This window comes from Elgaria multicarinata, chromosome 19 (assembly GCF_023053635.1).
Source record: "Elgaria multicarinata webbii isolate HBS135686 ecotype San Diego chromosome 19, rElgMul1.1.pri, whole genome shotgun sequence".
In the NCBI taxonomy this organism is placed as follows: Eukaryota; Metazoa; Chordata; class Lepidosauria; order Squamata; family Anguidae; genus Elgaria; species Elgaria multicarinata.
In genome coordinates, this window is record NC_086189.1 from 17,721,011 (window position 1) to 17,748,699 (window position 27,689).

Consider the following 27,689-nt stretch of genomic DNA (forward strand, 5'->3'; position numbering starts at 1 on the left):
TCTCCATACCAGGCGTAACCTTGTACGCCTCTCTTTTGTTTCTACTCCCTCGCCCCTTAAACGACTCCCGTCCTTTGATTAGAGAGGCCAAAGGAACCAGGCCGGTGGGAGATGTTTTCCACTTCCACGCCTTCCTGTCTCGGGACTACTCTGGGGTCGGTGCCAGCACTGATTCTGTGTGACTTCCTCTTTCTTCCGTCTCTCCCCCTCCGAAGCCGGCTAGGCACGTGAGGGCCGTGTGACGGAACAGCCCGTGAGCCTGCAGCCAAAGCCTGGCCATGCCATGGCGAAATGTCTCGCTTCCCCTTGACCTGAAGTTCCAGCAGGAAAAAAATGAAATGCTTAGATCGTAATCCTTCCTCCTCCACAACTTCTCAAACCTATACGTGCAAGTGTTAGCAGCTTCCCTCCTGCAGAAATCCCAAGGAGAGTTACTTGGGGATTATACGGGAGAGGTCCCCGTCCCCTGCAAAGACAAAGTCATAAAGCCATTCCACAGGGTCGTTACTGTGCAAACACAGCCTTGCCTTTGCAGATCCTTGCTCAGCCCCCCACCCTCATCCTCCGAGACGAGGAAGGGGTGTGGGACTGCATGATTGTGTTTGGAAAAACCAGCAATGCACGTTTGGCAGATAGTAGTAGCTGGAGAACAAGTTAGGGGGGGCTTGAACAGTCATGTCGGACCGCTGGCGGACGGAATATCGTTGGCAAGCTGGCCATGGGTTTGTTTTTTCGACAAAGCGGTTCTTTGCTGGGCGTGGGTGAGGGCGCTTCGGTCCTCTGGTCATTTTGGCCTATGTTTCAAAACCGGACATGAGTCCTACGACATTTGGGGTCGCTTTTTGTCCCCGCGCACAGTGCGTTATGTGGGCCTTGAAACTGAACCAGCGAAGAGTATTGGCTTTCATTTGTTTTCCATACGCAAGTTTCTGGCTCTCAAGAAGGTGAAAGTACGCCTGTGTGTGTGTGTGTGTGCATGCGTGGTGAATTTCTAATCCCAGAATGAGATGAAGATGATGAGCTTCTGAACGCGCAAAGAGAAAATGCTTATTTGGAATGGTTTTCTCCTTGCTTCCTTCCGGTGTTGGAATCTCTGTGTGTGTGGCAAGCTTGACCCATGAGGGGTTAGGGTTTCTAGCTTTGCAAATACTGGGGCTTGTTTTCTGCCGAGCGCTGCCATTCGGAAACGGTCCTTACTTCCATCGTCCAGAAAGAGTTTTGCGAACGGAGCATCTTTAAAGAGCGGAAAACAAAAATGTCTTTAAAGCGGATAATTATTTGAATGATGAGTTTGAAACGCTCAAATGAAAAGTCTCGTAATCTGTGTGGTGACCATGTGGGTAATGTATAAATCAGGGGTGCAGAGCTTGAGGCCCCAAGCTGGCCCTCTGAGGGCCCCAGTCCAGCTCTCTGGGATTTCCCATGGCCTCTTTCAATTTCCCCTGACTGCCAGTCATGGAGTAGGTTGCTGGCCTTTGAGCAGCCCACCCACTCCCCCGCATCTAAAAGGTTGAAATGCCTCCTGAGACTTAGTTACTGGTAGCAAGAGACTTAAGCTAAAATATCCTAATCTTTTTGGCCACGCCCCTTTATTTTTGGCCACACCCACTCCTGGAATGCAGTTCCCCCGAGTGGAATTTAGCCTCTGGGCTGAAAGAGGTTGTGCACCCCTGTAATAAGCCACGTTTTGCCAGCCTAGACCCTTCCTCAGCCAAGGAAACTTATTTTAAACTCTTCTCTGTTAAAGTCTTACTTATCTAGAGAGAGACAGAGAGAGACTGGCCCAAACTCTTTGTAACGGGCATCGTGACTGCACAGTGAAGGCCAGCACTCTAACCACTGTGCAGTGCTGCCCAAAAACGACCTGCCGCTGCTTAGCCTGGGGGAAGCGGGTTTACTGTGTTTGAATCCTTTGCCCGATAGAGTTTGGGAAAGATTGCATCAAAAGCATCATGCTGAAAGGAAAGCACTTTGCCATAGACCAACAGCTTTTGCCTCCAGAGCTGCCAGACTCCAATTCCCAGAATTGGCTGGGGGATTCTGGGAATTGGAGTCCAACAGCTCTGGAGGGCACCAATTTACACATACGTTTCAATTATTTATTATGTTTCTATACTGCTCAATAGCCGAAGCTAGATCTGCTTTGCTGTCATATTTTCCTCCTTCATGAAGCGAGCGAACGCTTTTCTTCTCTGCACAGGGCCAGGCTGGCTTCTCTCTTTGGACTGGATCAGACGGTTACGGGGAGCAGCAATGAATTCTTCCAATATACGGCACCGAAACAGCCCAAAAAAGGCCAACCTGCTACTGGTAAGTAATGGCTTGCCTCATCCCTAATGGCTCACAGAGTTTTGTCTAGCTGGTTCTAGTGATACGAAAATGCTGCAAAGCAGCGTGGGGGAAGAGAAAATAGGTTCCCACCTTCCGCCTTCTTTTGCACTGGGGCCATTTATGCAAAATTCTCTTTTCTGAAACGCTGTATGAAGCTTTTTTCCCCATTTCAGCTCGTAATCTGGAGCCAATCACAGCCTTATTTTCGCCAGGCGTTCTGGCCTGAAATGGCGGAATTCTAGACAGTCCATCTCTTTCTGTTGGAGCCACAAGCTGATCCTGTTCAGACGACACACCAAGCCACGATGGTGAAGCATTTTGAGCGACGCATGATGGCTTAGCACAGCCTTCCTCAACCTGGGGCGCTCCAGATGTGTTGGACTACAACTCCCAGAATGCCCCAGCCAGGTGGCTGGGGCATTCTGGGAGATGCAGTCCAACACATCTGGAGCGCCCCAGGTTGAGGAAGGCTGGCTTAGCGTGTCATGTGAACCTTCCCTCACCATGGTGCCGCATAACCGTGGTTTAAACACACTCACTAACCATTTTCTGCAAAAAGGTGAGCAGCCTAACCGTGGCTTAGCATGTCGTCTGAACAAGGTCGGTGTGCAAACACTTCTGCTCCTGCAAGGACCCCGAATTTGGGGTTACCAACTGCAACGGCTCCTCCTCCTATTTCAGAAGGTTTGATGTCAAAGGGCAAAAGATAAAAAAGCAGTGAGGTGAGCTACTGCCCCCTCTGCCATCTCTTCGAATGCCTTCTCCAGTTTTCCATGTTCCGCTCACGAAAGCGAATCGATCCCTGCCCGTTGGATTTCTGTGCTTTGAAATCCACGGTAGTATTTCCTTCGGTTAAATATGCCTTCTGAGGATGTTTATTTTTGACTGTCTTTTTCTCTTAAGAAACAGCGGGCAGCGGTGGGGAGCATTCAGACACGCTGCCATCGGTGCCCTCGATGCACCGGACCCTTTCTGAACCTGTCATTCGTCCCAGATCTCAAACTATTTGGGTGGGGTGCAGGTGAAGGGCAGCAGGAGCCTAGTCAGCTCAGCTTCTGTCCCAGCTCCCTGAACTGTTTCTTGCAAGGCTCCAGGAGAGAGCTGTGATCCGGCTAAAACTGTGGGGATCCCAAGAGTTCTTCTCCCTCTCTCTCCCCCCATCCTTCCCCCGATCATTTGAGCAACTGGCTTGGTCCTAAAAGCAGGGATGCGCAAAGTTTGCCAGCAAACGCTGAGCCTGCGACGGCGCTCTCACCCTTGTTCTGCCGGCTGCTTCAGCTGCAGGTCCGCCGACCCAGAAGCCGCCGCCTCCTCCCACGGCCGCTCCGTCGGTGCCATCTGTCCTCATAGCTACAGCTGTCCAGGCGTATCGATTGTGAGTATTACCGCGGGGGCATTGCGCGGGCTTTAGAACATTTATTTATTTATTTAGAATATTTATACACCTCTCCCCATTGAAAAATTTCGGAGTGGTGTACAAGGTAGAATGAAAATAAAAACAGAATAAAACAGTTAAAACAAAATTTTTAAAAAAGCAAAACAACAACACAGAAATCCAAGGCTGCATGTTAAAGAAAGGCTTCTTGGAATAAAGATGTTTTCAGGAGGCGCCGAGAGGAGTACAAGGTTGGAGCCTGTCTAACCTCCAGAGGCAGGGAATTCCACAGGAGGGGTGCCACCACGCTGAAGGCTCTTCCCCCGGTGGATTCCAGTCGGAGGATGGATCTAGGTGGAACCACCAGGAGCAGGCCCTCGGATGACCTCAGTGAGCGGGCAGGTTGGTAGGGGAGAAGGCGCTCTCTCTCTCTCAGGTATCCTGGTCCCAAGTTGTTTAGGGCTTTGTACACAACTACAAGAACCTTAAACCTGGCCCAGTAGTGAATAGGCAGCCTGTGCAGTTCCCTCAGCAGAGGAGTTACATGCTGGAAAGGGGCAGCTCCAGACAACAGCCGAGCTGCAGCGTTCTGCACTAGCTCCAGCTTCCGGAGCAGCTTCAAGGACATGGGAAGAGGGTCCATCTAGTCCAGCACTCGGTTCACACAGTGGCCAAGCAGCTGTTGACCAGGGAGCAACAAAGCAGGACATGGTGCTACAGCTCCCTCCTACCCATGTTCCCCAGCAACTGGTGCATGCAGGCTTACTGCCTTGGATACTGGAGCTAGCACACAACCATCAAGGCTAGCAGCCATTGATAGCCTTCGCCTCCAGGAATTTATCCAACTCCCTTTTAAACCATCCAAACTGGTGGCCATCACGGCATTTTGTGGTAGTGAATTCCATAGTAATGAATTCCACAACTCCCAACATTCCCCAGGCATGCAGTGTGGGTTATTTTTTCTTGAACAAGCCACCTTGAGAACCCATAGTTTGTTGCTGGGTTGTTCAGGGTGGTTAACAAGCCACCCTTTGGAAAACGTCCTGGGTTCAGATGACAAAATTGGGTGGGATAGCTAATACCCTGGAAGACAGAAACAAACTTCAAAGTGAACTTGATAGGCTGGAGTGCTGGGCTGAAAACAACAGAATGACATTTAATAGGGATAAATGCCAAGTTCTACATTTAGGAAATAGGAACCAAAGGCACAGTTACAAGATGGGGGATACTTGGCTCAGCAACACTACAAACGAGAAGGATCTTGGAATTGTTGTAGATGGCAAGCTGAATATGAGCCAACAGTGCGATATGGCTGCAAGAAAGGTCTCATTCTCCATCTGCACTCATATCTGAAGCCGTGTTCCCTCGAGTTCGTGCGCTGTGTCTAGTACTGCCTACTCTGGCTGGTAGCAGCTCCCCAAGGTCTTTTCCACCCCCTGCTACCTGCTTTTTATTTTCATTTTATTACCTGGTGAGACCAGGGCATTGACTTTTGGACCTTCTGAACATGAGGCCCTCCGTCCCTGAGCCAGCTTCCCTGCAATCCGGTGCCATTTAGATGCGTTGGGCTGCCGTGCTCGATGAGGATGATAGGCATTGCCATCCAGCGCACCTGGCAGGTGCCAGGTTGTGCAGAGGCGTCTCTGAAAGGCTGGTGGATGGTTGGGAGGGGGCGGAGGAATTGCTCTGAGTGTAAGAGGGGCAGGCCGCTTGCAGGCCGCAACAGCTGGAAGGCCACAACTCCCATCAGCCCAAGTCAGCATAGGCAGGGATCATGGGAGTTGTAGGCCAAGATGTCGGGTGGGCTGCAAGCTGCCCCATCCCTGAGTAAGAAGACAGGGAAGCTAAGAGGCTGTTTCCACTCCCCGTTTCAGTACGAATGGGCAGTACGTGAAGCAAGGCAAATACGGAGCTGCCGTGGTGGGGAGCCACGCAACCAAAGAGGTAAGAGACGGGGCTTGCCCCTTGATTTCCGGGCTGTGTGTGGCGTGGCTTCAGCCCCTGCCCCGCTTAACCCAAACAGCTGGCGTGGGTGAGAGTTTCTGCTTTTCTATAAAAGTACCCACGGGGGCTTAGAAGTGAAAGGAAGAAAGAAAAAAAAAAGCCGTTGAAATGTCTGGGCGATTTGCGCAACTTCCTGTGAAAATAAATTTGCGCAAAATGCCCGGAAAAATCCACCACCTGGCCCCACGTGGGGGCTGCAGCAGGAACCGAACTGAAGTCCGGGAGGCCGAGCCTAGGAAGAATTCATCAACTCTCCCCCCGAAACAGATTTCTCTGACATCCCTAGCTCTGTGTTACGGTTATAGTTTTGACGTTGGGTGCCTCTGGGCAGCCAGTCCCATAGTTTCGGCTCATCTCTCTGTTTCCTTCCCCCCTTCTCGTGTGGAATCCAGTACAGAATCCTCCTCTATATCAACCAGCAGCAGCAGATTACAGCCGCCAGGATCCATCCAGGCTTTGTGCTCACGGTAAGCCTCAGCGTTGAGACACCCAGGAACCGCGGCATGTTCTAAAGGCGCGCCACGCAGCCACCTTGACGAAGATGATCGTGTCTCGGCCTGCTTGGGGCCAGGTTGGGAGACCCCAAGGCCGTCCCAGAGACACTGCCTGGAGCTCCACTGTGGAATACAGGCAGGATATCAATCCACCATTGGCATGCTGAAGGTCTCGGGCTCAATCACCTGGTGTTGGTTTTGAAATGAAAATGGTTCAAGTGATGAGAAAAACTTCTGCCTGTGTCAGTACTGGGACTGATAGACAAATAGACCTGATTCTCACAAGATGACAAGCCGGAGTACGGGTTGTCGTTGAACTGTGGCTCGTTGTGTTGTGTGAACCCAGCCACGCCAACAAACCGCGGTTTGTTAACCCTAAACAACCCACAGTTAACAACCCACAGTTTACGACCCAACCACAAACCATGGGTTCTCTTCATGGGGTGCTTGTGGTTAACAAACCATGGTTTGTTAGAGTGGCTGGAATCACCCAATCCACAGTTCAGTGTCAATTTGTACTCCACCCATGCTCTGGCTTGTCGTGTTGTGTGAACCCAGCTGTCCTCTGACCTGGTAGAAGGCGGCTTCCTATGCACGTATCTCATGGAGGGCTCTTACTCCGAAAGGCACCCTAGGAATATTTTCAATCATAACTATTGCACATGACCAAGAGGTGTGAATCGTTTTCCTTCCTGTTTGCATTCTCCAATCCACTTGCTTTTTTTAAAAAAAGAAGCCTTTAGCAAGATAGTCATAAGTAGCAAAACGCGGCTGCTGTCACGGTCTCTCCTTCTTCCATCCACAGGTCCAGCCCAACAATTTCAGCACCTTCTACGATGACCAGAGGCAAAACTGGTCTCTCCTCTTTGAGTCGGAAAAGGCAGCCGTGGACTTCAGCAAGCAGGTGCCAAAGACGTGGGGGGCGGGGGGCAGGGGGTTCATGCCGGTGGTCCTATGGGGCCGTTTCCTGCATCGTTGGGGTGTGCGGATGTTAGACCTCACCACTGGTGCCTCCCAAAAGTGTTTCACTGCAAGTCCCAGCCTCCCCACCCCACCCCTACAGGCTAGCTTGACGATGAGGCAGGTGATGGGAGCTGGCTTCTGCTGCCTTTGATGCCCTCATTTCGTGCCTGTACTCAGGATGGTGCTGTGATCGAAGGGGGTTTAAAATTAAAAAAACTGAAAACCCCTAGAGCTTTCTCCCTCTTTTCTTTTTAAAATCAGGATCGGCTGATTTTATGGCTGGCTGGGGTGTGCTGTCTAAATATGCGTAGGGTTGCACCCTAAAGTGGTAAAACTTGTGTTAAGACTGTACCATGGACTGTTGGCATTAGGACTGTACCGTTTCAGGCAGCTGGGATTCATAGGATTTCCCCCCCCGTCCAAACTTGCATTGGGGTTGTACCCTAAGGTGGTAAAGCTTGTGTTAGGACTGTACCACTTCGGACTGCCGGGAGATAACAAGGGGATTTCATTGCATGCCCCGGGAATGAGCGTGACGTGGGGAGGAGGCACCCCACTCGATCGGGGCTTGCAGAAGATCAGCTCAGCCGCTTTGTCCGTGACTCTCTCTGCGTGATGGGCAGGGCACGATGACATCATGGGAGGGGGTGGGGTTCTGCTGTCCGGCCCCCAGTGACATCATCCGGCCCCCAGTGACATCGTCCGGCCCACTGGCTTGTTCTTGGCTAGGGAGCCATGGGCTGAAATACATTGCCTGCCCCTGCTGTCAAGTCCCGCAAAGACTCGTGGCGCTGTAGAGCTACACGCAGAGTCCTCCTTGCGCTACTAGCTCAGTTCTTCTGGAGGAGTCCCACGGCCTCCGCCTTCGCTTGGAGCCGTCTGGAGTTTTCCGCAAGTTCAGTCTGTCGGGGTAATCACTGTACTTATGCGTGCTGTAAATTACAGACCCACAGCGATAGCAGAGTATACAGCGGCTCTTAACTATGAACACAGCAAAGACCAATAAAATATAAGTCAGAGATTTTGTTTGTGGTGTCCAAAAATAAATACTTTACTGACAGAAATAATTTAGTTATGGCAAAACGATGTACAATTCAATACTCACACATGGTCACAGAAATACAGCTTACATCAGGGGTCACAGCAACGAGAGTGATGATTAAAGAGGATTAACAATGGTTCAGACGCTCTCCTTATATACTTTTCTCTGTACAAATGATGCAACCACTAATTGGCAATCATAGGAAAAATTAACACTGTCATAGTCCAGTTATTCAATCAAGCCCATCTGCAAAGTTGACCTTTAAGTGATTGTCTTTTGCTGACTCTTCACTTCTTCCAGGATTTGCAGAATAGTCCAGAAATATGGAAAAGGAAAAAACAGAGTCCAGTCCAGGACTCAACACAGTCCTGGTTTGCCGTGGCCGGTACTGTCTCAAGGAGGCTGAGTGCTGTCTTCTTCCTCTTGCAGCTCTGCATCGCCAAGTACAACAGCTGCAGCAGCCCTTCCCCGGACTCGGTGCTGTGCCAGGACCTGATCCTCGGAGAGGGCCCAAGTGTGGAAGTGGGCGATGCGCTGGAGGTGGCCTTCACCGGTTGGCTGTTCCAGAACGGCGGCCTCGGACAGGTGAAACTTGGGGAAGAGGGCGGAGGGTGCCGTTTCTGTCGTGACGGGCTCCCACTGCAGAGACCAGGGATGGGACGCTTGCAGGCTAGAACGCTTGGAGGCTAAAACTCCCACGATCCCTAGCTGGCTAGGACTGATGGGCGAACACAGGCGCAAAAGCAGGGGAGCGTCCGAAATTGTCAGGATCAGACTCGGTCTCCCTGATGTGTAGCCCGAATCAGACTTGGAGCCTGAAGAAGAAGTAGACGAGCCAAGACAGGCAGCAGAGGGAAAGAATTCTCCAGGAGCCAAGGAGGAATCTTCGCAGGAGCTTATCGGACAGGAGGCCCTGGCTCAGAGCTCTTCCTCCCCCCTTGGGAACTCAGCCTTTGTCAGAGGGGGAGGGAGCATCGGAATGGACGGATCTCCGAGTCTGCCACAGGGTCAAGCAGGAGGAGGTTGGAGGCCAGAGGTTACAACTTGAAGACCCGCCCTGAGGGGAGGGTTCGATTAAAGCCCGTGGAGCACTGCGAGAAACTGTCCATTTAGTTGATAGGCATCTTTCTTGCTCTGTTAGTCTTATTAAGCTTAGAGGAGAGCTCCTATCCTTCACGCTCCCTTCAGGTGTGAAGAGATGTCTACTGAGTAGACCTTTGTGGGTTGCACAGCGGACCTCTTCATTGTCGCACCTCTTGGCGGGACAAAAACAGTCCCCCAAATGGAGAGAAACGTCTCTGGAAACCAGGAACAACCGAAGGCCCTGTTGAAATCTCAGTGTAAATCTCAGCGTCTTCCGTAGCAGGATCGGAGCCAGTGGGCTTGACGTGCGGGGACGCTGTGACGGCCTTCAATCTCACCGGCCTTTCCGTTTCCGCAGGTGTTCGACTCCAATGCTAGCAAGGACAAGTTCCTGCGTCTGAAGCTGGGCTCGGGCAAGGTGGTCAAGGTAGGAGGAGACGCCGCCCTGGGTGGAGCCGGGATCCTGGTTGGGGATTTGTTTCTTTGGCCTCCCCCGCTTCAAAGCTGGAACGTCGCTGTGCGGAAGCTGCTGTGACGACGGACGCTTTGAGTTCACCGTCGGGACGTCGGTCTGTCTTATCTTGGCCTGGGGAGGGGGGCACACGCTTGCCAATACCCACTGAAGGGAAGGCTTTCCTGGAGTCTCCAAGCTGCATCGCCCTCCTTTAAAGCAGAAGTAGGAATCCTAAATCCTTCGGCCTAATTTCAAACCCCCTCGGCAAGTGGACTCTTTGGTCCTCCGGCCAGAGCGCTCTGTCCCTCCCCTGGCAGCGAGTTGGACACAGAAGGAGAGAAGGAAGAGAGCGAGAGAAGGAGGCGGACTTCTCCACCCATGGCTTGTGGCCTCTCAGCGTTACCCCCGAGGGAATGTGTCCCTGGAACGAATTGTTCCTTTGGGCTGCAGCCAGGACTCAGAACCTCTTATGGCCTGAGAGCTGAATTCCAATTCAGAGAAGCTCTCCGGGGTGGGTTGGGTAGTGAAATACCGGCTCATGTTAGCTTAAAGGTCCTCGTCAATCATTCAGCCTTAGGAGAGGTGACTCAACCTTTTTAGAACAGAGGGAAAAAACCCACAGAAGCCTGGAAACCGATAAACGATCGGACTTCCAGGGAACATTTAGCCAGCAGACATCAGCGGGGGCGTGGCTAGGGGACGGGGGCGTGGCTATCTGGGGATCCCCAGGTGGGCTGGAATTGAACTGCAAGGTTACCATCGGGATTCCCGTATGCTAGATGGTGTTTTAACCTGGCTATCTTGGGTGGTCCCTGCAAAACAACCCAAAACTTGTTTGCTCCTTGGTTTTCCGTTCCTGGAACCGAAGGGATGGGAAGACGGGATGGTCGGCCTGAGAAAAGGAGGGAAACGCTTCCTCCTCATCCCTCCGGCGTTGGCGTACGGCTCTCAGGGAGTGGCGAATCGCATCCCCCCAGACTCCGCGCTGGCCTTCGAGGTGGATGTCAAGCGGGTGAGTGACGCGCTTCCCAGAGGAGAGCAGCGCTGTGTCCCTCTTTGGTGGAAAGGCGGGGTGTCAATAAACGGGCCATCGATCGGGACTTGCCAGTCCTTTGCAGGAATAAAACCCCGAGCCGGCTCTGGTCTTTGGCAAGGCTCCACCAGGCCCCTTTTGCTCCCTCAGGTGAGGCTGGCGAAGGATGTGGGCTCCAACGGACAGAGCCTGGGCCCCCGGGACGCCCTCGTACCTTCCCCGGGACCGAGCCCTGAAAACCTCGCTACGGACCCTGCAGGGTTGCCGCCTTTTGCCATCCCACCTTCCACGTTGCCTCCAAAGCCGGGGTGAGAAACTAGAGCGCGTTTTGAGCTTTCGAAAACCTTCCCCTGCCTGGCTATCCTTTCATTCCGTTATGCTGTGAATACAGTTTCCCCCTCTGTGTTTAAGATACGGCGTTGGCTTCCACGATGCGACTCACGTGACCCAATGTTCTGCAGTTAGCGCACCCCTCCTCCAGCTGTTTCCCCTACCGCCCCCCCACTCCAGATAGGGTGGACTACAACTCCCAAAACCCCCTGCCAGCATAGCCAAATGGGGATGATGAAAGTTGTAGTCCAGCACATCTGTGGGAGTGACAGTTTCGGGAAGGCTGTGAACTTGTTTTTAAACGAACTTATTATGGATTTATTATTAATATTTAATACCGTTGTTAACATTGTTCATATTATTATTCATAAGCACAACGATTTATTCTCCTCCTCCCCCTTTTAAACAGTAATGGCTGTATTGTTACGTGTCGGTGTGCCTTTTTATTTTCTGGCTTTTCAAATTTATCATGAAGAGAAAGAGTTTGCGTGTGTTTGGTTCTTTTCTTTCTTTTTTTAAAAAAGGAAGACGTGTTTGTTTATTTATTTATTTATTACATTTTTATGCCGCCCAATAGCCGAAAGAGGTGAATGGATTGGGAACAGGCTTCTCCCTCCCCTTCCTCTCCTTAATGGCCCTCTTCCTCCCTCCACCGTGGCTTCAATCTTCGGTTCTCTCGTAACCAGGTTTTCCAGCCCGCTTCGAGTAGGGCTGTGAGCGGGCATGCCAGCCTCCTCCAACCTTGAGTCTTTCAGATATTTTGGACACCAGCTCCTAGCACTCCTGACCCATCGCCTACGCTGGCTGGGGCTGATGGGACTTGAAGTCCAAAATATCTGGAGGGCAGCCAGTTGGGAAATGCTGGCATGGACTTTTTAGCTTGAGCCATGGTTAGCTGATCATTAACCGTGGTTATGGCTAGTGTGTGTGTGTGTGTGTGTGTGTGTGTCAGCTAAGCCATGGTTGGGCTGTTAAGCCTTTTGCAGCAAATGGTTAGTGAGTGTGTTTAAACCACGGTTACGTAGCCACCCTGGTTAGGAATTTTATTTATTTATTTATTGCATTTCTATACCGCCCAATATCTGAAGCTCTCTGGGCGGTTTACAAAATTAAGACCATTCAAGTATAAAACAACAGTAGAAAACCATAATATAAAATACAATATAAAAGCACAACCAAGATAAAAACAGCAGCGATGCAAAAATACAAATTTAAAACAGCAAAGTTAAAATTAATTTATAGACTGTTAAAATACCGGGAAAATAAAAATGGTTCACACGACACACTAATCCTTGATGTTGAGCTCAAAATGGTTAACCCTCATGGCTTAGTGTGTGGCCCGTGTGCGCTTCACGGGTGGGAAAGAGAGGCTACAGTGAGAATGAGCGCAACGCCTACATCCCATTCTTGTCCCTTGAACCATGGTTAGTGTTAGAGAGAGGCAGGGTTAACATTTGCATCTGCTCCCTCTCTTTTCTGACAGTTATAAATAGACTAATAAAAAGCAGCCCAGTGGCCCTGCTAGACAGAATTACCTTTTAAGCGGGACGTGTGGAAATACCGCGAGCATCTTCAAGCCCCTAAAATGGCCCCTGCCTTCAATGTTCCGATGTGTTAATGCTCTCTCTCCTCTCCCCGCGGCAGGGAGCCGGTTCTGCGATCCAAGTCCAACTCGATCAGCGAGCAACTGGCGGTAAGTCTCCAGTTGAGCCAACTCTGCACATCTGGTTTATTCATGTATGATTTTGTGTGTCTGGAAAGGAAAGGAACCTCTCGTGCAAGCACTGAGTCATTACTGACTCTTGAAAGGATGCCAGCTTTCGCTGATGTTTTCTTGGCAGGCCTTATAGCGGGGTGGTTTGCCGTTGCCTTCCTCGGCCGTTATTACCTTTCCCCCAGCTAACTGGGTACTCATTTTACTGACCTCGGGAGGATGGGAGGCTGAGTCGACCCGAGCTGGCTGCCTGAAACCAGCTTCCGCTGGGATCGAACTCAGGCCGTGGGGAGAGTTTTCAGCTGCAGAAACTGCTGCTTTACCGCTCTGCGCCACACGAGGCTCTATGTGTGTCTACTCAGAAACAAATCCTATTAAGTTATTCCCAGGTAAGCATGCATAGGATTGCAGCCTAAAGCACTTAAGCACCTGCAAATAAATAATAGGCAAAGAACAGTTTAAGCAAACAAACAGGGGGAAAAATGACACTAAATTACATTTCTCTACTAGTTCTCAAAAGCTAGAGGAGACTTCAGTATGGAGACTTGCACTCCACTGAGCAGGCTCAAGGCGCCATTTCGGAGGTTGGAATTCCTCTGGCTGGCTGGAACAGGAATCCAGGATTCTTGGCTGACTGGCCGGGACATTTTGGAAAGGCTTGGAAACCGGGACATTCCCGGTTTTCTGGGACTTATGGCAACCCTAACAGTGGTGCAGGGGGTGAACTTGAGGTGTGGGCGCTCACGGTCCCAAGGAGTGTCCAAAATGCAGGCAGCGGCGGGGTGGGTTGATCCAGATCAGCAAGCCAGTTCTAGGAGTTTCGTCTCCACCAGGAGCAGGTCTTTTGAAGTGCAGGTGCTCATCGTAACTGTCCCCACAGCCGCGCCCCCAAGGCGGGTTACGTAGTCCTCTCCATTTTATCCGCACAACAATTTTACGAGGTAGGGCTGGGCTGAGAGCCTGTGACTGGCCCAAAGTCACCCAGTGAGCTCCCGTGGCTGAGTGGGGACTTGAACCCGGATCTCCCGACTTCCAGTCCAGCACGTCACTAATAATGAATATTTATTACGTATTTCTACCACCCAACAGCCGAAGCGCTCTCATTTCAATCGCTAAAATTAATTTCGTTTCTGAAAAGCCGATAGGCTATTGGGGATGGGCCAATTGTGACCCCCAGTTTCTCTTTCCCTCCCCTGTGTCCCCCCCCCGCCCTGCCATCATCCGCCAGAATCCTGACATTGCCAAAGCGAAGCTGATTTCCCGCATGGCGAAGATGGGACAACCGCTGTTGCCGTTTCTCCCGGGTTCAGCTCCAGCTCAGCTGGACTCGAGCGATTCGGAGATAGAGGTACGTTTGGTTGCAAGGGTGGCGTTGGCGATCCAAGAGACATTTCCAATAGGTTTGGGGGCTGACGCTTGGTTTGTTTTTATCCTGAAGCTCGGGGCGGCAGATGTTCAGCTGGCTAGGGCCTGCTGGGAGTTGTCGGGACGTGTTCTTTTTAAACATAGGATTGCATCCTAAATAAACCAAACTATAAACATCCTTTGAAGCTTGAGGGTGCAATCCTATGTACGGTTAGCGAGAAAAATCATAGTAGAGTGGGAAGGGGCCTCTAAGGCCATGGAGTCCAACCCCCTGCTCAATGCAGAATCCACCTTAAAGCCTCCCTGACAGATGGCTGTCCAGCTGCCTCTTGAAGGCCTCTAGCGTGGGAGAGCCCACCACCTCCCTAGGTCACCGGTTCCGTTGTCATGCCACTCTAACCGTCAGGATGTTTTTCCTGATGTCCAGCCGGAATCTGGGTTCCTGTAAGTGGAGCCCATTATTTCATGTCCCGCGCTCTGGGATGATGGAGAAGAGATCCTGTCCGTCCTCTGTGTGACCGCCTTTCAAGTATTTTTTAAGAAAGTCCTACAACTCCCAGCATGCTGGGTATTGTAGGACATTTCTCTCTCTAAACGTGCATCAGAATGCGGCATAACTAAATCAGCTTTCCAGGCACTGACTAACACGGAGAACCTGTGTTTTGTTTCAGGACCCAAACACCTTGCGAGGGGCAGTGCAGCCCATGGCCTCCTCGCCCCCGAAGCCAGCCCTGCAAACGACCCACCCTCAGATGGCGGCGCAAGGTAAAGAACGCCTCGAGGCCTCTTCAGCGGGCCGCGCGGAACCGCCAACGCTGCAGGTGCCCGCTTGGAGAGGCGTTGGGGTGGTGGCAAAGCAGGCCTCCTCGACGCCCTGCCCTGCAGGAGACGCAACCAACTCGCTTATTGAAGCTATTTCGATAGGTCCAGTCCCTTGTCGTCGCCGTTTTCGCCGTTTCAATCCTTTCAGATTTGGTCGGTTAGAGATTTTGCGTTACGTTTCTATTTTCTTGTACCGGGACGTGTATTTTTTGTGAGAGCTTCAGCTATTGGGTGGTATTGAGATCATGATGAGGAGGATGCGTGATATCCTAAGGTTTCAAAGCGGTTTTACACCAAAAATGCAATATAAAAGCCAATGGGAAAAAACCCCAATATGAATTAATAAGCACCTTAAAAGCGTATTAGCTTAGAATTCTATTACTAGTGTGAAGGGGAGAAGGGACAACCTTGTTTTGTTCCAAAATGTAAATTAATAGTCCGGGAAAGAGAGTTATTAATTTTAATTTGAGCTGTTGTTGGGGCATAAATTGTCGTTAATATCAAAAATGTAGGGCTGAATTTATAATAAAGAGAGGAATTTAGTAAGAAGGTCCAATTCACGCTATCGAAGGCTTTGTATAGGTCTAAAGCAGCCTTCCTCAACCTGGGGCGCTCCAGATGTGTTGGACTGCATCTCCCAGAATGCCCCAGCCAGATGGCTGGGGCATTCTGGGAGTTGTAGTCCAACACATCTGGAGCGCCCCAGGTTGAGGAAGGCTGGTCTAAAGTGACAATAGCTAAAAGGGGACTTAAACAACAGTTCCCCGTCAGGGAAAGACTGGGTAAACAGATGTGCCTTCAAGAGGTTCTTCTGAATGAACCTGACCCAAATTCATCCTCCATGCTCCCCCCACACCCACCTTTCTAGGCTCCTCTGCCTTCTAAAGGCTTACGCTTCTCGGGTTCCACCATAACGTGGTTTTCCCCGTCTAGAGGCGGTGGCTAACGTCAGGCCAGGCACAAACGTGGCCCGTTGTGATGACGTTGCACAGATTCTGGGGGATGCCGGGTGAGCAGGGAGCGTGTCCCGTCTGCGGTTAGAAACGCAACCTCCTGGCTCGTGGTGATGCTTCCGGTTTCTCCTCAGCACCTCAGGCAGCTGTCTCCGGGATCCACGTGCCCTCAGCTGCCATCATGCCTACAGCCCTGCAGACGCATTCAGCTCTACCTGGAACTGCTCAGGGCTTTCAGGTATGGAGAGGCCAGGTGTGGGGCGGGGAGGCGCTTTCTCGCTGGACAAGACAGCCCCAGGAGTGGGGAGAGGGGGGCTTGGTGGAGAGAGACGCCCCACGTCAAAACAGCTTCCATCCTTTTAACCGTATATTTCGGCTTTCCTGGATTGCCTCTGTGTTGATCCCCTGAGGAGAAAATTAGGCTAGGAAGCCTAGCATCACATTGGCTTATCTATGTGGTGATCCCCTGAGGAGAAAATTAGGCCGAGGAGGCCTGGCGTCACTAGCAGCACATTGGTTTGTCTCTGTGGTGATCCCCTGAGGAGAAAATTAGGCTAGGAAGCCTAGCATAGAAAGGTGGAAGACGAGATTTTGCCTCCTCCTCCGTCAATTGCCGTGTCGTCGCCTGACTTTTCCTTCTCCATCCCCTTCCCCTGTCTGTGTTTTCAGCCATATACAGGGATGACATATGCCTACCCACAAGCCACCGCTGCAGCTTCCCAGCTCCAACCGGTTGGGGCGATGTACCCGTCTCCCTTCCAAGGTACATTCAAGCCACGCACCGCCTGGGATGAGGAGTCAGCAATGACTCAAGTGCTTCCACGAGGGGTTCCTTTCTTTTCCTTAGCTATACTCCTGCGGCTTTAACTGTTGTGACGAAGAGGGGATTTCACCAGGTGCTGCGGGTACGCAAATGACCCCTGCTGAAATTCCCTTTCCTCTCCAACTGTTAAAAAGATCCAGGAGCCCTGTCCTCCTTTCCATAGGGCCACCCTAGTGTTGAAGGATGAATGCGTCCCCTTTCCCTGCTGTTTCTGATTGGGGCAGTGCTCTGTTTTCACCCCATTCACCCGGTCCTGATGGCTTTTGAAGGCGTTCTTGTGTTTTTATTAACCTTTCGCGACCTCTCTTTCCCGTCGCCATAGCCGGAGACATCGGTTCCTTCCTGATGACGGAGGCGCGGCAGCAGAACACAGAAATCCGCCTGGCCGTCGGCAAAGTGGCCGACAAGATGGACCAGCTGGCAGCCAAGGTAACGCCAGACTCCGGGCGTGTGGATTTTGCTTGGGAAGGACTAAGGTCCGACTAAAACCTCTGTCATTTTGCTCCCCTGTGCTGTCTCTGCTCCTTCATCCTGCCACTCAACGCCACACCTCTTCCCCCACGCCCCTTTTAGCTATTTAAACTGTTTTAAATTTTATGTATTTAATTTTTATATATATGGTGCGTTTATCTGTGTGTTGTTGTGAACCACCCACAGAGCTTTGGTACAGAAACTGAAAGAAAGACCGTATTCTCCCTTATGAGCCTGCCTGTGCTTTGAGATCTTCTGGAGAAGCCCTTCTTTCAGTCCCACCATCTTCACAGGCACGCTGGGTGGGAACATGGGACAGGGCCTTCTCGGTGGCTGCTCCAGTGCTCTGGAACTCTCTTCCCGGGGAAGCTAGGCCGGCTCCCTCCTTGATGGGCTTTCGGAAGCAGGCTAAAACTTCTTTGTTCCAGCAGGCCTTTTGGAGAATAATTGTCCCTCCATCTATGTTAATTGACTTATAATTTTGTTGTGTATTTTAAACGTGTTTTTTCTTTTTTTCCTTTTCAATGTATGTTTTAAACTTTGTAAAGCCGCCTTGAGGCCCAGTATGGGGCAAAAGGCGGGATTCAAATAAATATAATAATAATAGAAACGAAGCCAACAACACAAATGATAATAATTCTTGCAGGTGGAAGAGTTCCAGAAGCACAATTCTGGCACTACTTTACTGCCGGGCATCTCCTCTGTGACCATGGAAGCAGCCATGATCATGAGCAACATTCAACGTATCATCCAGGTAAAGAGGGGTGGGACTTAGGAGCCACTCAGGGGAAGGAAAATGAGCGAGCGAGCGAGAGAGGCTCTGTGTTGCCCCAAGAGACCCGTGTGCACGTGCAGGTAGGTCAAGCTACAAAACATTCTTTCCATAATTTGGGCAGAACACCCCGTTTTTCTCTCTCCTTTACTCGCTAGTTGAAGATGTTTTTCTTGTATGATTTTTTTTTTAATAACCTTTTTAGCCTGTGGTATAACGAATGAATGATTGTGTTTTTATTTATTAATTTATTTATTTATTCATTACATTTATATACCGCCCCATACCCAAAGCTCTCTGGGCGGTTTACAAAAGTTAAAAGCAGTAAACATTTTTTTAAAAAAAGGTATACGAAATTTAAAAACCGTCAAAAACGTAACAACAACGTTATCCATTTAAAAACAAAAGTTCTGGGGTCCGTTAAAAAAACCAAACTTAGCGTTGTTAAATGCCTGGGAGAAGAGAAAAGTCTGGACCTGGCACCTGAAAGGTAATAATGCTGGCGCCAGGCAAGCCTCATTGGGGAGATCATTCCACAGTCAGGGGGCCACCACTGAAAAGGCCCTCTGCCTTGTTGCCATCCTCTGTGCTTCCCTCGGAGGAGGACCTTAGATGTAGAGTGCAGTGTACAGGTAGGTTCATAGAATCATAGAATCCAAGAATAGCAGAGTTGGAAGGGGCCTACAAGGCCATCGAGTCCAACCCCCTGCTCAATGCAGGAATCCACCCTAAAGCATCCTTGACAGATGGTGGTCCAGCTGCCTCTTGAAGGCCTCTAGTGTGGGAGAGCCCACCACCTCCCTTGGTAAATGGTTCCACTGTTGCACTGCTCTAACAGTCAGGAAGTTTTTCCTGATGTCCAGCCAGAATCTGGCTTCCTGTAACTTGAGCCCGTTATTCCGTGTCCTGCACTCTGGGAGGATCGAGAAGAGATCCTGGCCCTCCTCCGTGTGACAACCTTTTAAGTATTTGAAGAGTGCTATCATGTCGGGATAGGTATTGTGGTCCCAAGCCATGTAGGGCTTTATAGGTTAAAACCAGCACCTTGAATGTGTTTATGTGTTTCATGATGACTGCTGTTGTTTCTAATGGGTCTGTGACCACATAATAAGATGAGGAGGAGGGGGAACCTTGGGTCACGTTTACGTTGTTGGCCTACAGCTCCCATCCACCCCTGATCCCCCTGGCTGGGTTTGATAGGAGTTGCAGTCCCCCACCCCCACCCCTGGGACTTGAGGATGTGGGAACCTCTGGGATACCGCCAAGTTGAGGAAAGCTTCCTAACGCTTCCTTGGCTCTTGACACCTCCTGTTGATGCTTCAGGAGAACGAGAGGCTAAAAGAAGAGGTGTTTGAGAAGAGCGGCCGCATCAAGGAGCAGAACGAGAAGATCAGCGAATTGATCGACCGCAACCAGAGGTGAGGAACCTTCTGCCCTCCGTTCGAAACACGCCGGCGTGGCTTGGCGGCGGGACCTGAGCTCCGTAGGCCTAAGGACCTAGTTTGAATTGTTCTAATGGTTTTTACTGCTTTCGAATCTGTTCTGGTTTTGGTTATTCGTGGTTTCATTTGCTTTTAGCCGCGTGCATTTATCGTTTTATTATGGTTGCGTGATTTTTACCTGCATGCCGCCCTGATAGCCTTGTAAATCCACACCTTGTGCCCCCCTCTCCCTCCAGGTACGTGGAGCAGAGCAACCAGCTGATGGAGCAGAGGAACAACTCGCTCCAGATGAACACGGAGCACACGCAGGCCCGGGTCTTGCACGCCGAGCAGGAGAAGGTAAATCCCAAGCGAGAGACCTGAGAGGTGGAGCGAGGCCCCCAAATCCTGCTCCGTTGTATGTCGGTGTGTGTTTTTAATCCGGGATTACTACCACCCTCTGGCTCCGTGCTCACAATCGCTAGTACAGAGTAAAATCCCAGCTTTGCTCCGCTAGCACGTTTCGAAAAGGAGGCCAGCGGGAGAGGAGAGAGATCATACCTCTTTGGGGGTGGGGGCGGTTTTTCAACTTATCAAAGGAAGAACTGAAAACAAACGGAGCAGGCTGTCCGGGGAATGTTGAAGCGTCGAGCAAAAATATTCATACACTTTTGGAACCGTGGGAAGCGCAGCGGGAGGAATGATAACGGGATTTATTTATTTATTTATTTAATTACATTTATATACCGCCCCACAGCCGAAGCTCTCTGGGCGGTTTACAACAATGCAGAACACAGCATCTTTTGAGCACCTGGGCCTCTTGCGTCGTGAGCCCAACAAGGCTGTGAAAGTATTGAACTGTAGCTAAAGTCCAACGCTTCCCCGCCCTGGGGCCCTCTGGGTGGGTGGGTCCGCAACTCCCATAATCCAGTGGCTGGGGGATTATGGGGGTTGTGGTCCCACCCATCCAGAGGACCCCAGGGGCGGGAAAAGCCTGGCTAACTCTCCTTGAGTGGCCTTACATCTGGGCTCACCTTAGAGTCTGTCGCTAGGGTTAAGCATCTGAGTTCCTATACCTGCTGGGCTTTTTCCCTTACGTGCCGAATCCCCGGACCCCAGAATACCCGGGTGTGTGTCCTCCTAATTGCAGAATGCCGTCTTTCCTCTTTTAATCTCTCTCTCTGTCTCTCTCTCATCCCCCCCCCCCCCCGCTTTCGCTCCTGGTGGTGTTACCTTTCCTCTCTTGTTGCTGCCGCCACCGGATCAGGGGTGGGAACAGGTGAGGCCTTGTCCTTGGAAGTCCGAGTAACCTGGAATCCTTCCCATAATCTTCTCCCCCTGCTCTTTCTGAGTTACCATTTCAAAGCTCAGCCCGCCTCTGCTGGGTCTCTGGCGTCTGGGGAAAGTCTCACGGGACGTCCCCCTTCGCCCAACTCCCCCTTCTCTTGCATTGCAGGCGGTGGTGCAAAGGAACCAAGGCTCGCAGGGAGGCAGCGTCAGGACGCTTTTGCTAGCAGGGCCGCTGACGCCATCTGCCACCAACACCCCTCAAAATCTCCCGTTTCCTCTGAGCTTAGCAATCTTCACAGTACCCGGGTCTGTGTGTGTGGAATGCCCCAGTAACCGTGAATCGTCCCTTGTTAGGATGCGAAGTATTTTGGGGGCAGCAAAAAGTCAATTACCGTATTTCTTCGATTCTAAGACGCCATCGATTCTAAGACGCACCCCATTTTTAGAGATGTTTATTTGGGGAAAAAGGGCATCTTAGAATCAAAGAAATACTTCCCTCACCGCCCAGCCAACCTCCTCCCCCCCTCCGCGCTTTCTTCTAATGATTGTGTCCTTTGCTTTTTTCCCTCTGTGAGAGAAGAAACTGCCATTTGCGCGGGAAGAAGGGGGGGGGGGCGTTGAAACAAAGAGTAAACTTAACTCTCCAGTCCCGCTCTTTACTTGTCTGTGCACCAGGGGACGACGACACGCAAGTAAGTCCCATGGAAATTGATGGGACTTACGAATAAATTTGACTAACAAAAAACCAGGCGCTTACCCTCCCAGCTCCTCCTCGCTCGCAAGGCTCGAGGCTGCTGCAGGAGCTTCCTCTTTTCCTCTTACCGTATTGCTTCGATTCTAAGACACCATCGATTCTAAGACGCACTCTATTTTTAGAGCTGTTTATTTAGGGGGGGGGGGAAAGTGCGTCTTAGAATCGAAGAAATACGGTAAGATCTATTCAAAAGGCCGCCTCTTGGTGGAGATCAAAACCGTCTTGCTGACCTGCGTTTTGGAGCCTCTTCTTTTGGGCGTGGCTAAGGGGATGGTCACGATGAGCGCCCGCCCGCCCGCCCTTCGGAACTGACGGCTGCCCCGCCGGTTGCAGGTCAAGGTGGCTGAGGAGCTGTCGGCCGCCACGGCGCAACTCTCCCGGCTGCAGCTGGAGCTGACCGCTCACCAGAAGAAAGAGATGGAGCTGCACGCTCAGCTGAACGCGGCCCTGAAGGAGGCGGGGAGGCACGGGGTGCAGCTCAGCCAGCTGCAGGCCCAGCTGGCAGGTAAAGGGGAGGGGAGGGGCTTGGAGCACGTGCAGAGCGCTTCTCTGTAGCCTTTTGGGCCCGCTTTCCCCAACCTGGGTTTAACTCCAGCTCCTGGGCCCAATGGGAGTTGTAGTCCCAGCACATCTGGAATGTGCCAGTGTGGGGGAAGCAGTTTTAGGGGCTACAGGAAGTCAACAATATTTATTTATTTATTTATTTATTTATTTATTACACTTATATACTGCTCCCATAGCCAGGGCTCTCTGGGCGGTTTACAGAAATTCTAAAATTGAGGTTAAAACAAGAATACAAAATTTAAAACTCTAAAACACGGAACATACACACATAAAGCAATTAAAAACCGATTAAAAACTAAACATGTGGGTGATTAGATCTGCTATCGTGAGATCTGCTGGGATGTGCCGCCCTATGTCTGGGCAAAGAGGAAAGTCTTAACCTGGCACCGGAAAGATAGCAGCGTTGGCGCCAGGCGAGCCTCGTCAGGGAGATCGTTCCATAGTCTGGGGGCCACCACCGAAAAGGCCCTGTCCCTCGTTGCCATACTCCGAGCCTCTCTCGGAGTAGGCACCCGGAGGAGGACCTTAGATGTTGAACGTAGTGACTGGTTATATTCACGTTGGGAGAGGCGTTCCATCAGGTATTGTGGTCCCAAGCCGTGTAAGGCTTTATAGGTCAAAACCAGCACCTTGAATTGGGCTCGGAAACATACAGGCAGCCAGTGCAAGCGGACCAGAGCTGCTGGCGGAGTCCTTTTCTCTGTACAGAGCCAAAGGGGAGGGGAGGGGAGAGGAGGGCACCAGATGGCATTGGGGAAGGGGAGAGGCTCCGGGGGCGGAGGGCTGCCCGGCGGATGCCAGTCCCGCGCTTTGCCCTCTGCAGAGCTTCAGGAGTCGTCCGAGGACACCAGGAGTAAGTTCCAAGTGGAGAAGCAGGGCCGCAAGCAGCTGGAGGGCAAGGTGGCTGTGCTGGAGGAGGAGCTGGCTGACCTCCGGGTGGAGAAGGAGAATCTGGAGAAGGTAAGGGGGCCGCCTGTCGTCCCGCTAACATTTCCATGGGCGCTTTTTTCCTGTGTTTAAATGCTGCAAATAAGTTAGGGGAGGGAAAGAGCTTAGATTGGAGCTGGTCAGTGATCGCAGGCGTATATCGGGGTCTCATTAAGATCAGGACTGGGATCCAGTCACGTGAAGCTGCGAAGGGAAGAATCAGTGAATCATCTAATCACACTTCAAGAAGGAGGCAGACAAGCTGGAGCGTGTTCAGAGGAGGGCAACCAGGATGATCAGAGGTCTGGAAATAAAGCTCTAGGAGGAGAGACGGAAAGAACTGGGCATGTTTAGCCTGGGGAAGAGAAGATTGAGGGGAGACAGGATAGCACTCTTCAAGACCTTATTTATTTATTTATTTATTTATTTATTTATTTTATTACATTTTTATACCGCCCAATAGCCGAAGCTCTCTGGGCGGTTCACAAAAATTAAAACCATCATAAAACAACCAACAAGTTAAAAATACAAATACAAAATACAATATAAAAAGCACAACCAGGATAAAACCACGCAGCAAAATTGATATAAGGTTAAAATACAGAGTTAAAACAGTAAAATTTAAATTTAAGTTAAAATTAAGTATTAAAATACTGAGTAAATAAAAAGGTCTTCAGCTGGCGACGAAAGCAGTACAGTGTAGGCGCCAGGCGGACCTCTCTGGGGAGCTCGTTCCACAACCGGGGTGCCACAGCGGAGAAAGCCCTCCTCCTAGTAACCACCTGCCTCACTTCCTTTGGCAGGGGCTCACAGAGAAGGGCCCCTGTAGATGATCTTAAGGTCCGGGTAGGTACATATGGGAGGAGGCGTTCCTTCAAATAACCTTGAAAGGACGTCACACGGAGGAGGGCCAGGATTTCCTCTCGATCCTCCCAGAGTGCAGGACCCGGAATAAGGGGCTCAAGTTACAGGAAGCCAGATTCCGGCTGGATATCAGGAAAAACGTCCTGACTGTTAGAGCAGTATGACAATGGAACCAGTTGCCTAGGGAGGTGGTGGTCTCTCCCACACTAGAGGCCTTCAAGAGGCAGCTGGACAGCCACTTGTCGGATGCTTTCAGGTGGATTCCTGCATGGAGCAGGGGGTTGGACTCGATGGCCTTGGAGGCCCCTTCCAACCCTACTATTCTAGCATTCGATGATCTGCTGTCAGTGGCAAAGGTGGCTGATAGATCGCTCTCCTAGAGGAATTGGCACGAGGGCAATTAAAGGAAGGCAAGCTTGAAGGGGTAGGGAGGGAATTGGTTGAATTTGTAAATAGAGCCGGGTGTGGGGGAATGCCTCCGTTGGCAATATAAGGGCTGCGGAGAGCATAGTCCGAGGGAAAAGGAGGCTCCCGTTCCAACATGCCTGAAAGAAAACTTGTCCACAGAAAGGGGTGATCCCAGGAGTTGTGAGTAATGAATTAAGGTGTACTAAGCAAGTGAATTCTTAATTAACATTAGAAACCAGGCAGGAATTGGAATTGGGATTGAACGATGATATTATTTGACTTCTGTAACCAGAACTAAAGAGAAATGAATTTATTTTCAGAAAACAAACGAAGGGGAAAAGGACTATTCTACAGTGCTTGCCTGGGTAGTTAGCTCAGCTGAGCGAATAAAGGCCCAACCTACCTGAAGGCATGTTGAGATAGGCGAAAGCCCGACAACTCCCAAGCGTTCCCCAGCCAGCGTGAGCGTCCCAGAACGCCCCCCTCCCACCCGTAGTCCAGAGTAGCCGGGATGCATTCCACCGCCTCGCACGCCTCGCGCAGCCTGACCCAGACTTTGTCCTGTGTGTGTATGCGTGTTTTCTTCCGCTGCTCCAGAACCTCTCTGAACGGAAGAAGAAATCCCTCGTGGAGCGAGAGCAGGCCGAAGAGGAGATGGACGAGATCCGCAAATCATACCAAGACGAGTTGGACAAGCTACGGCAGCTTCTCAAAAAGGCCCGGACCTCCACCGACCAGGCGGCTTCAGAGCAGGTGAGGGGCAGACGTGGATTCCACGCTCCGGGGGAGCCCCGAGATGAGTTTCGCCTCTCTCTCTCTCTCTCCCCCCCTCTTTTTCCCCTCCCACTTTTCTCTTTTTCCTTGGAGGCTTCCCAAGAAACCTTTCGGGCTCCCAGCTGAGATATTTTCGGGCACTGGTAGGTGTGCTCCAGACCTTGACCCCCCCATCAGCCCCGGCCAGGAGTCAGGAATCCTGGGGGTTGTAGTCCAACACATCTGACAGGGGAGGGCTACGCTACAGCCTTTCATGTGGGCGGAGGGGTGGGCGGGCAGGAAACCGGTGTGTGGTGAATGTGGGGGGCTGACCGGCATGTCCTCTTTGTGTTGCGGGGGACGGAAGCTGTCCCTGATGCAGGCGGAACTGGAGTCCCAGTGGGAGGCCAAGTGCCAGAGGATGCTGAGCTCCACCAAGGAGCAACACGCGCGTCAATATCGGGAAGCCTGTGAGCAGAGGGACGCCCATCAGCGGACGATAGCCCAGCTGGAAGAAAAGGTCGGTGGCCAGCCCCTCCCTCAGCCCCTTCCCCGCCAACACGCTTGCTGGGGTGATACCCACCTTTCTGTCCCTTAGGTATGTCTGGCGTTTGTGTGTCTAGCGAGTGAGGAATGTTGGACTGAGTGGGTGTGGCTAGTGATGCGGTGAGACGGGAGGGAGGAGCATAAATAGATTGGCTGAGGGGATTGTGGGTGGGTTGGTTTGAGATCTGGTTTTAGTCTGGGAGTTTTAGTCTGGCTTGTGCTACGTGAGAGTGTTTGGTGTGTGAAGAGTGAGAAGAGATAGGATTTTAAGGGACTTGGGATTTGTAATTTTGCATTGCTGCTGTTTTTATCTGGTTGAGCTTTTATATTGTATTTTATATTATGGGTTTATACTGTTTTATACTTTGAATGTTTTTAATTTTTGTGAACCGCCCAAAGAGCTTCGGCGGTATAAAAATGTAATAAATAAATAAATAAATAAATATTGTTTTAAATCTAAAAACAAGCAGGTTTGATCTAAACTGAAATACCAAAGATCTGTTCAATTTCAATAAACTTTACTTTGTGTTCTGTCGCCACAAACCACGCTTCAGCTCGGACTTATTACCTGCTCTATTACACAGTGTAAAAGGATCTACCAATACACCTGCAGTTCAGTACCTCCACAATAGAACCTATTTATCAAAAACCCTTTACCTTGCTCTCTCGTATATAGGGGAGAGGTGGTGTTGTTTTTACCCTTTCCTCGGGCTTTTCAAGAGGTGGCGCGTGGCCTGAGAAGGGTGTGCCAGGCAAGGCCTTCTGGGTGAGGTCCGTGCCGTCACACTTGCCTTGCCCTCTTCCCTGTTGGCGCTTTCTGAAGTGCGCTAGAGGCGTCTTTTCCCACCCACGGTCCGGGTGGCCGCCTGGATTGGCGAGCTCCTTTCGCTTCCCTGAGCACGATCGGATGGCATAACGCCCATGCAATTTATTTGGGTTTAATTTTATTTACTGTACCTTTTAAAACTGCCCAGTAACCCATGTTCTCGGGGCGATGTCCCATACCTTAAAAGCGTAAAAATGCAAACGTTAAAATGAAGAATCAAACCAGCGCAGAGTGAAAACCAAATAAAACCATTCCAGAAAATGCAACCAAACTTAAAAAGTACTAAAAACACTATTTAACACACCCTGGTTCTTGGCATGCCTGGGAGAATAAAAAGGTGGTCAGCGGGCATTGAGAAGATCGTAACGTACAGGGATTAGAAAACAAAAAAATTTACGATTTCCCAGCCAACCAGGACCAACACAACACTGTCATGGAATCGCAAAAGACTTCATAAAGACAGAGAATGGAGGGTCAAGAAACTTCCCAGCAACAAATCACGTTTAAAAGTTGAGGCTAAGAGGAATGAACTGCGCCGAGCTAAAACAATATAAAACCGTAACTTAATCTTAAAAGGCTCGGAAAATGAAAAGGACTTTGCCTGGTGCGGGAAAGATACTAACGCGGAAGCCAGGCGGGCCACCCCAGCCTGGTGTCCTCCAGATATTTTGGACTGTTCATTCTCAGATGCTGCTGGTCTGCATTTTGAAGGGGAAATCTGTACCTTTAATATATTTGTGTGTGTGTGTGTGAGAGAGAGAGAGAGCTCCATTTCACACGCAATTTCTTTCCAGATTTCCCTACTCAAATCCACGAGGAGCTCGGAGGACAATAAACTCTCAGAGTTGCAGGAGCAATTGGAACAGCTCGAGCCTGTAAAAGACAAAGTAAGTGTGGCTGTTCTCTTCCTTCACGCCCTCCCACCCCAGTGAAATGCGTGTTGCCAAAGGATCCACGATTCTCTGGCGCCGGGCAGGCCTTTCTGCAGGGCCCTCCTGACAATTGGTGTTGCACAGCGGCTCAGACGCCAAGCGCTCGAAATCCAGGCATTCAGAACATGAGAAGAGCCCTGAGGCTGGATCAGACCAAGGGTCCGTCTAGTGCAGCCCTCTGGTCACACAGTGGGCGACCAGGAACTCACAAGCAGGCCGTGAGTGTCGCAGCAGCCGGTGGGCCAGTGGGCAAACAGAATGCTAGACCTTGGTCTGTTCCACCAGGGCTCTTTGTACGTTTCATGTTAAGCCACGTGGTGGACCTCAAGAGTTTTAGTAAAAGAACTCACAGAGTAGATCCCCCAGTCCTGAGCC

The 27,689-nt window shown here is 50.9% G+C and overlaps 1 protein-coding gene across 1 annotated transcript in view; it reads left to right on the forward strand.

Moving 5' to 3' along the window:
- The window catches only part of FKBP15 (FKBP prolyl isomerase family member 15), a 36,587-nt gene that overhangs the window by 3,560 nt on the left and 5,338 nt on the right, over positions 1-27,689 (forward strand). The window contains exons 2-24 of the mRNA XM_063144817.1: positions 2,201-2,310; positions 3,610-3,706; positions 5,581-5,650; positions 6,103-6,177; positions 7,010-7,108; positions 8,639-8,794; positions 9,651-9,719; positions 10,615-10,758; positions 10,930-11,087; positions 12,754-12,802; positions 14,052-14,171; positions 14,860-14,953; positions 16,098-16,201; positions 16,633-16,726; positions 17,109-17,215; positions 17,904-18,011; positions 19,353-19,447; positions 19,708-19,810; positions 21,828-21,999; positions 22,882-23,018; positions 24,855-25,010; positions 25,378-25,530; positions 27,177-27,269. Coding sequence (XP_063000887.1) covers positions 2,201-2,310; positions 3,610-3,706; positions 5,581-5,650; positions 6,103-6,177; positions 7,010-7,108; positions 8,639-8,794; positions 9,651-9,719; positions 10,615-10,758; positions 10,930-11,087; positions 12,754-12,802; positions 14,052-14,171; positions 14,860-14,953; positions 16,098-16,201; positions 16,633-16,726; positions 17,109-17,215; positions 17,904-18,011; positions 19,353-19,447; positions 19,708-19,810; positions 21,828-21,999; positions 22,882-23,018; positions 24,855-25,010; positions 25,378-25,530; positions 27,177-27,269 — 2,563 coding nt within the window. The remainder of the gene's footprint in view (positions 1-2,200; positions 2,311-3,609; positions 3,707-5,580; positions 5,651-6,102; positions 6,178-7,009; positions 7,109-8,638; positions 8,795-9,650; positions 9,720-10,614; positions 10,759-10,929; positions 11,088-12,753; positions 12,803-14,051; positions 14,172-14,859; positions 14,954-16,097; positions 16,202-16,632; positions 16,727-17,108; positions 17,216-17,903; positions 18,012-19,352; positions 19,448-19,707; positions 19,811-21,827; positions 22,000-22,881; positions 23,019-24,854; positions 25,011-25,377; positions 25,531-27,176; positions 27,270-27,689) is intronic.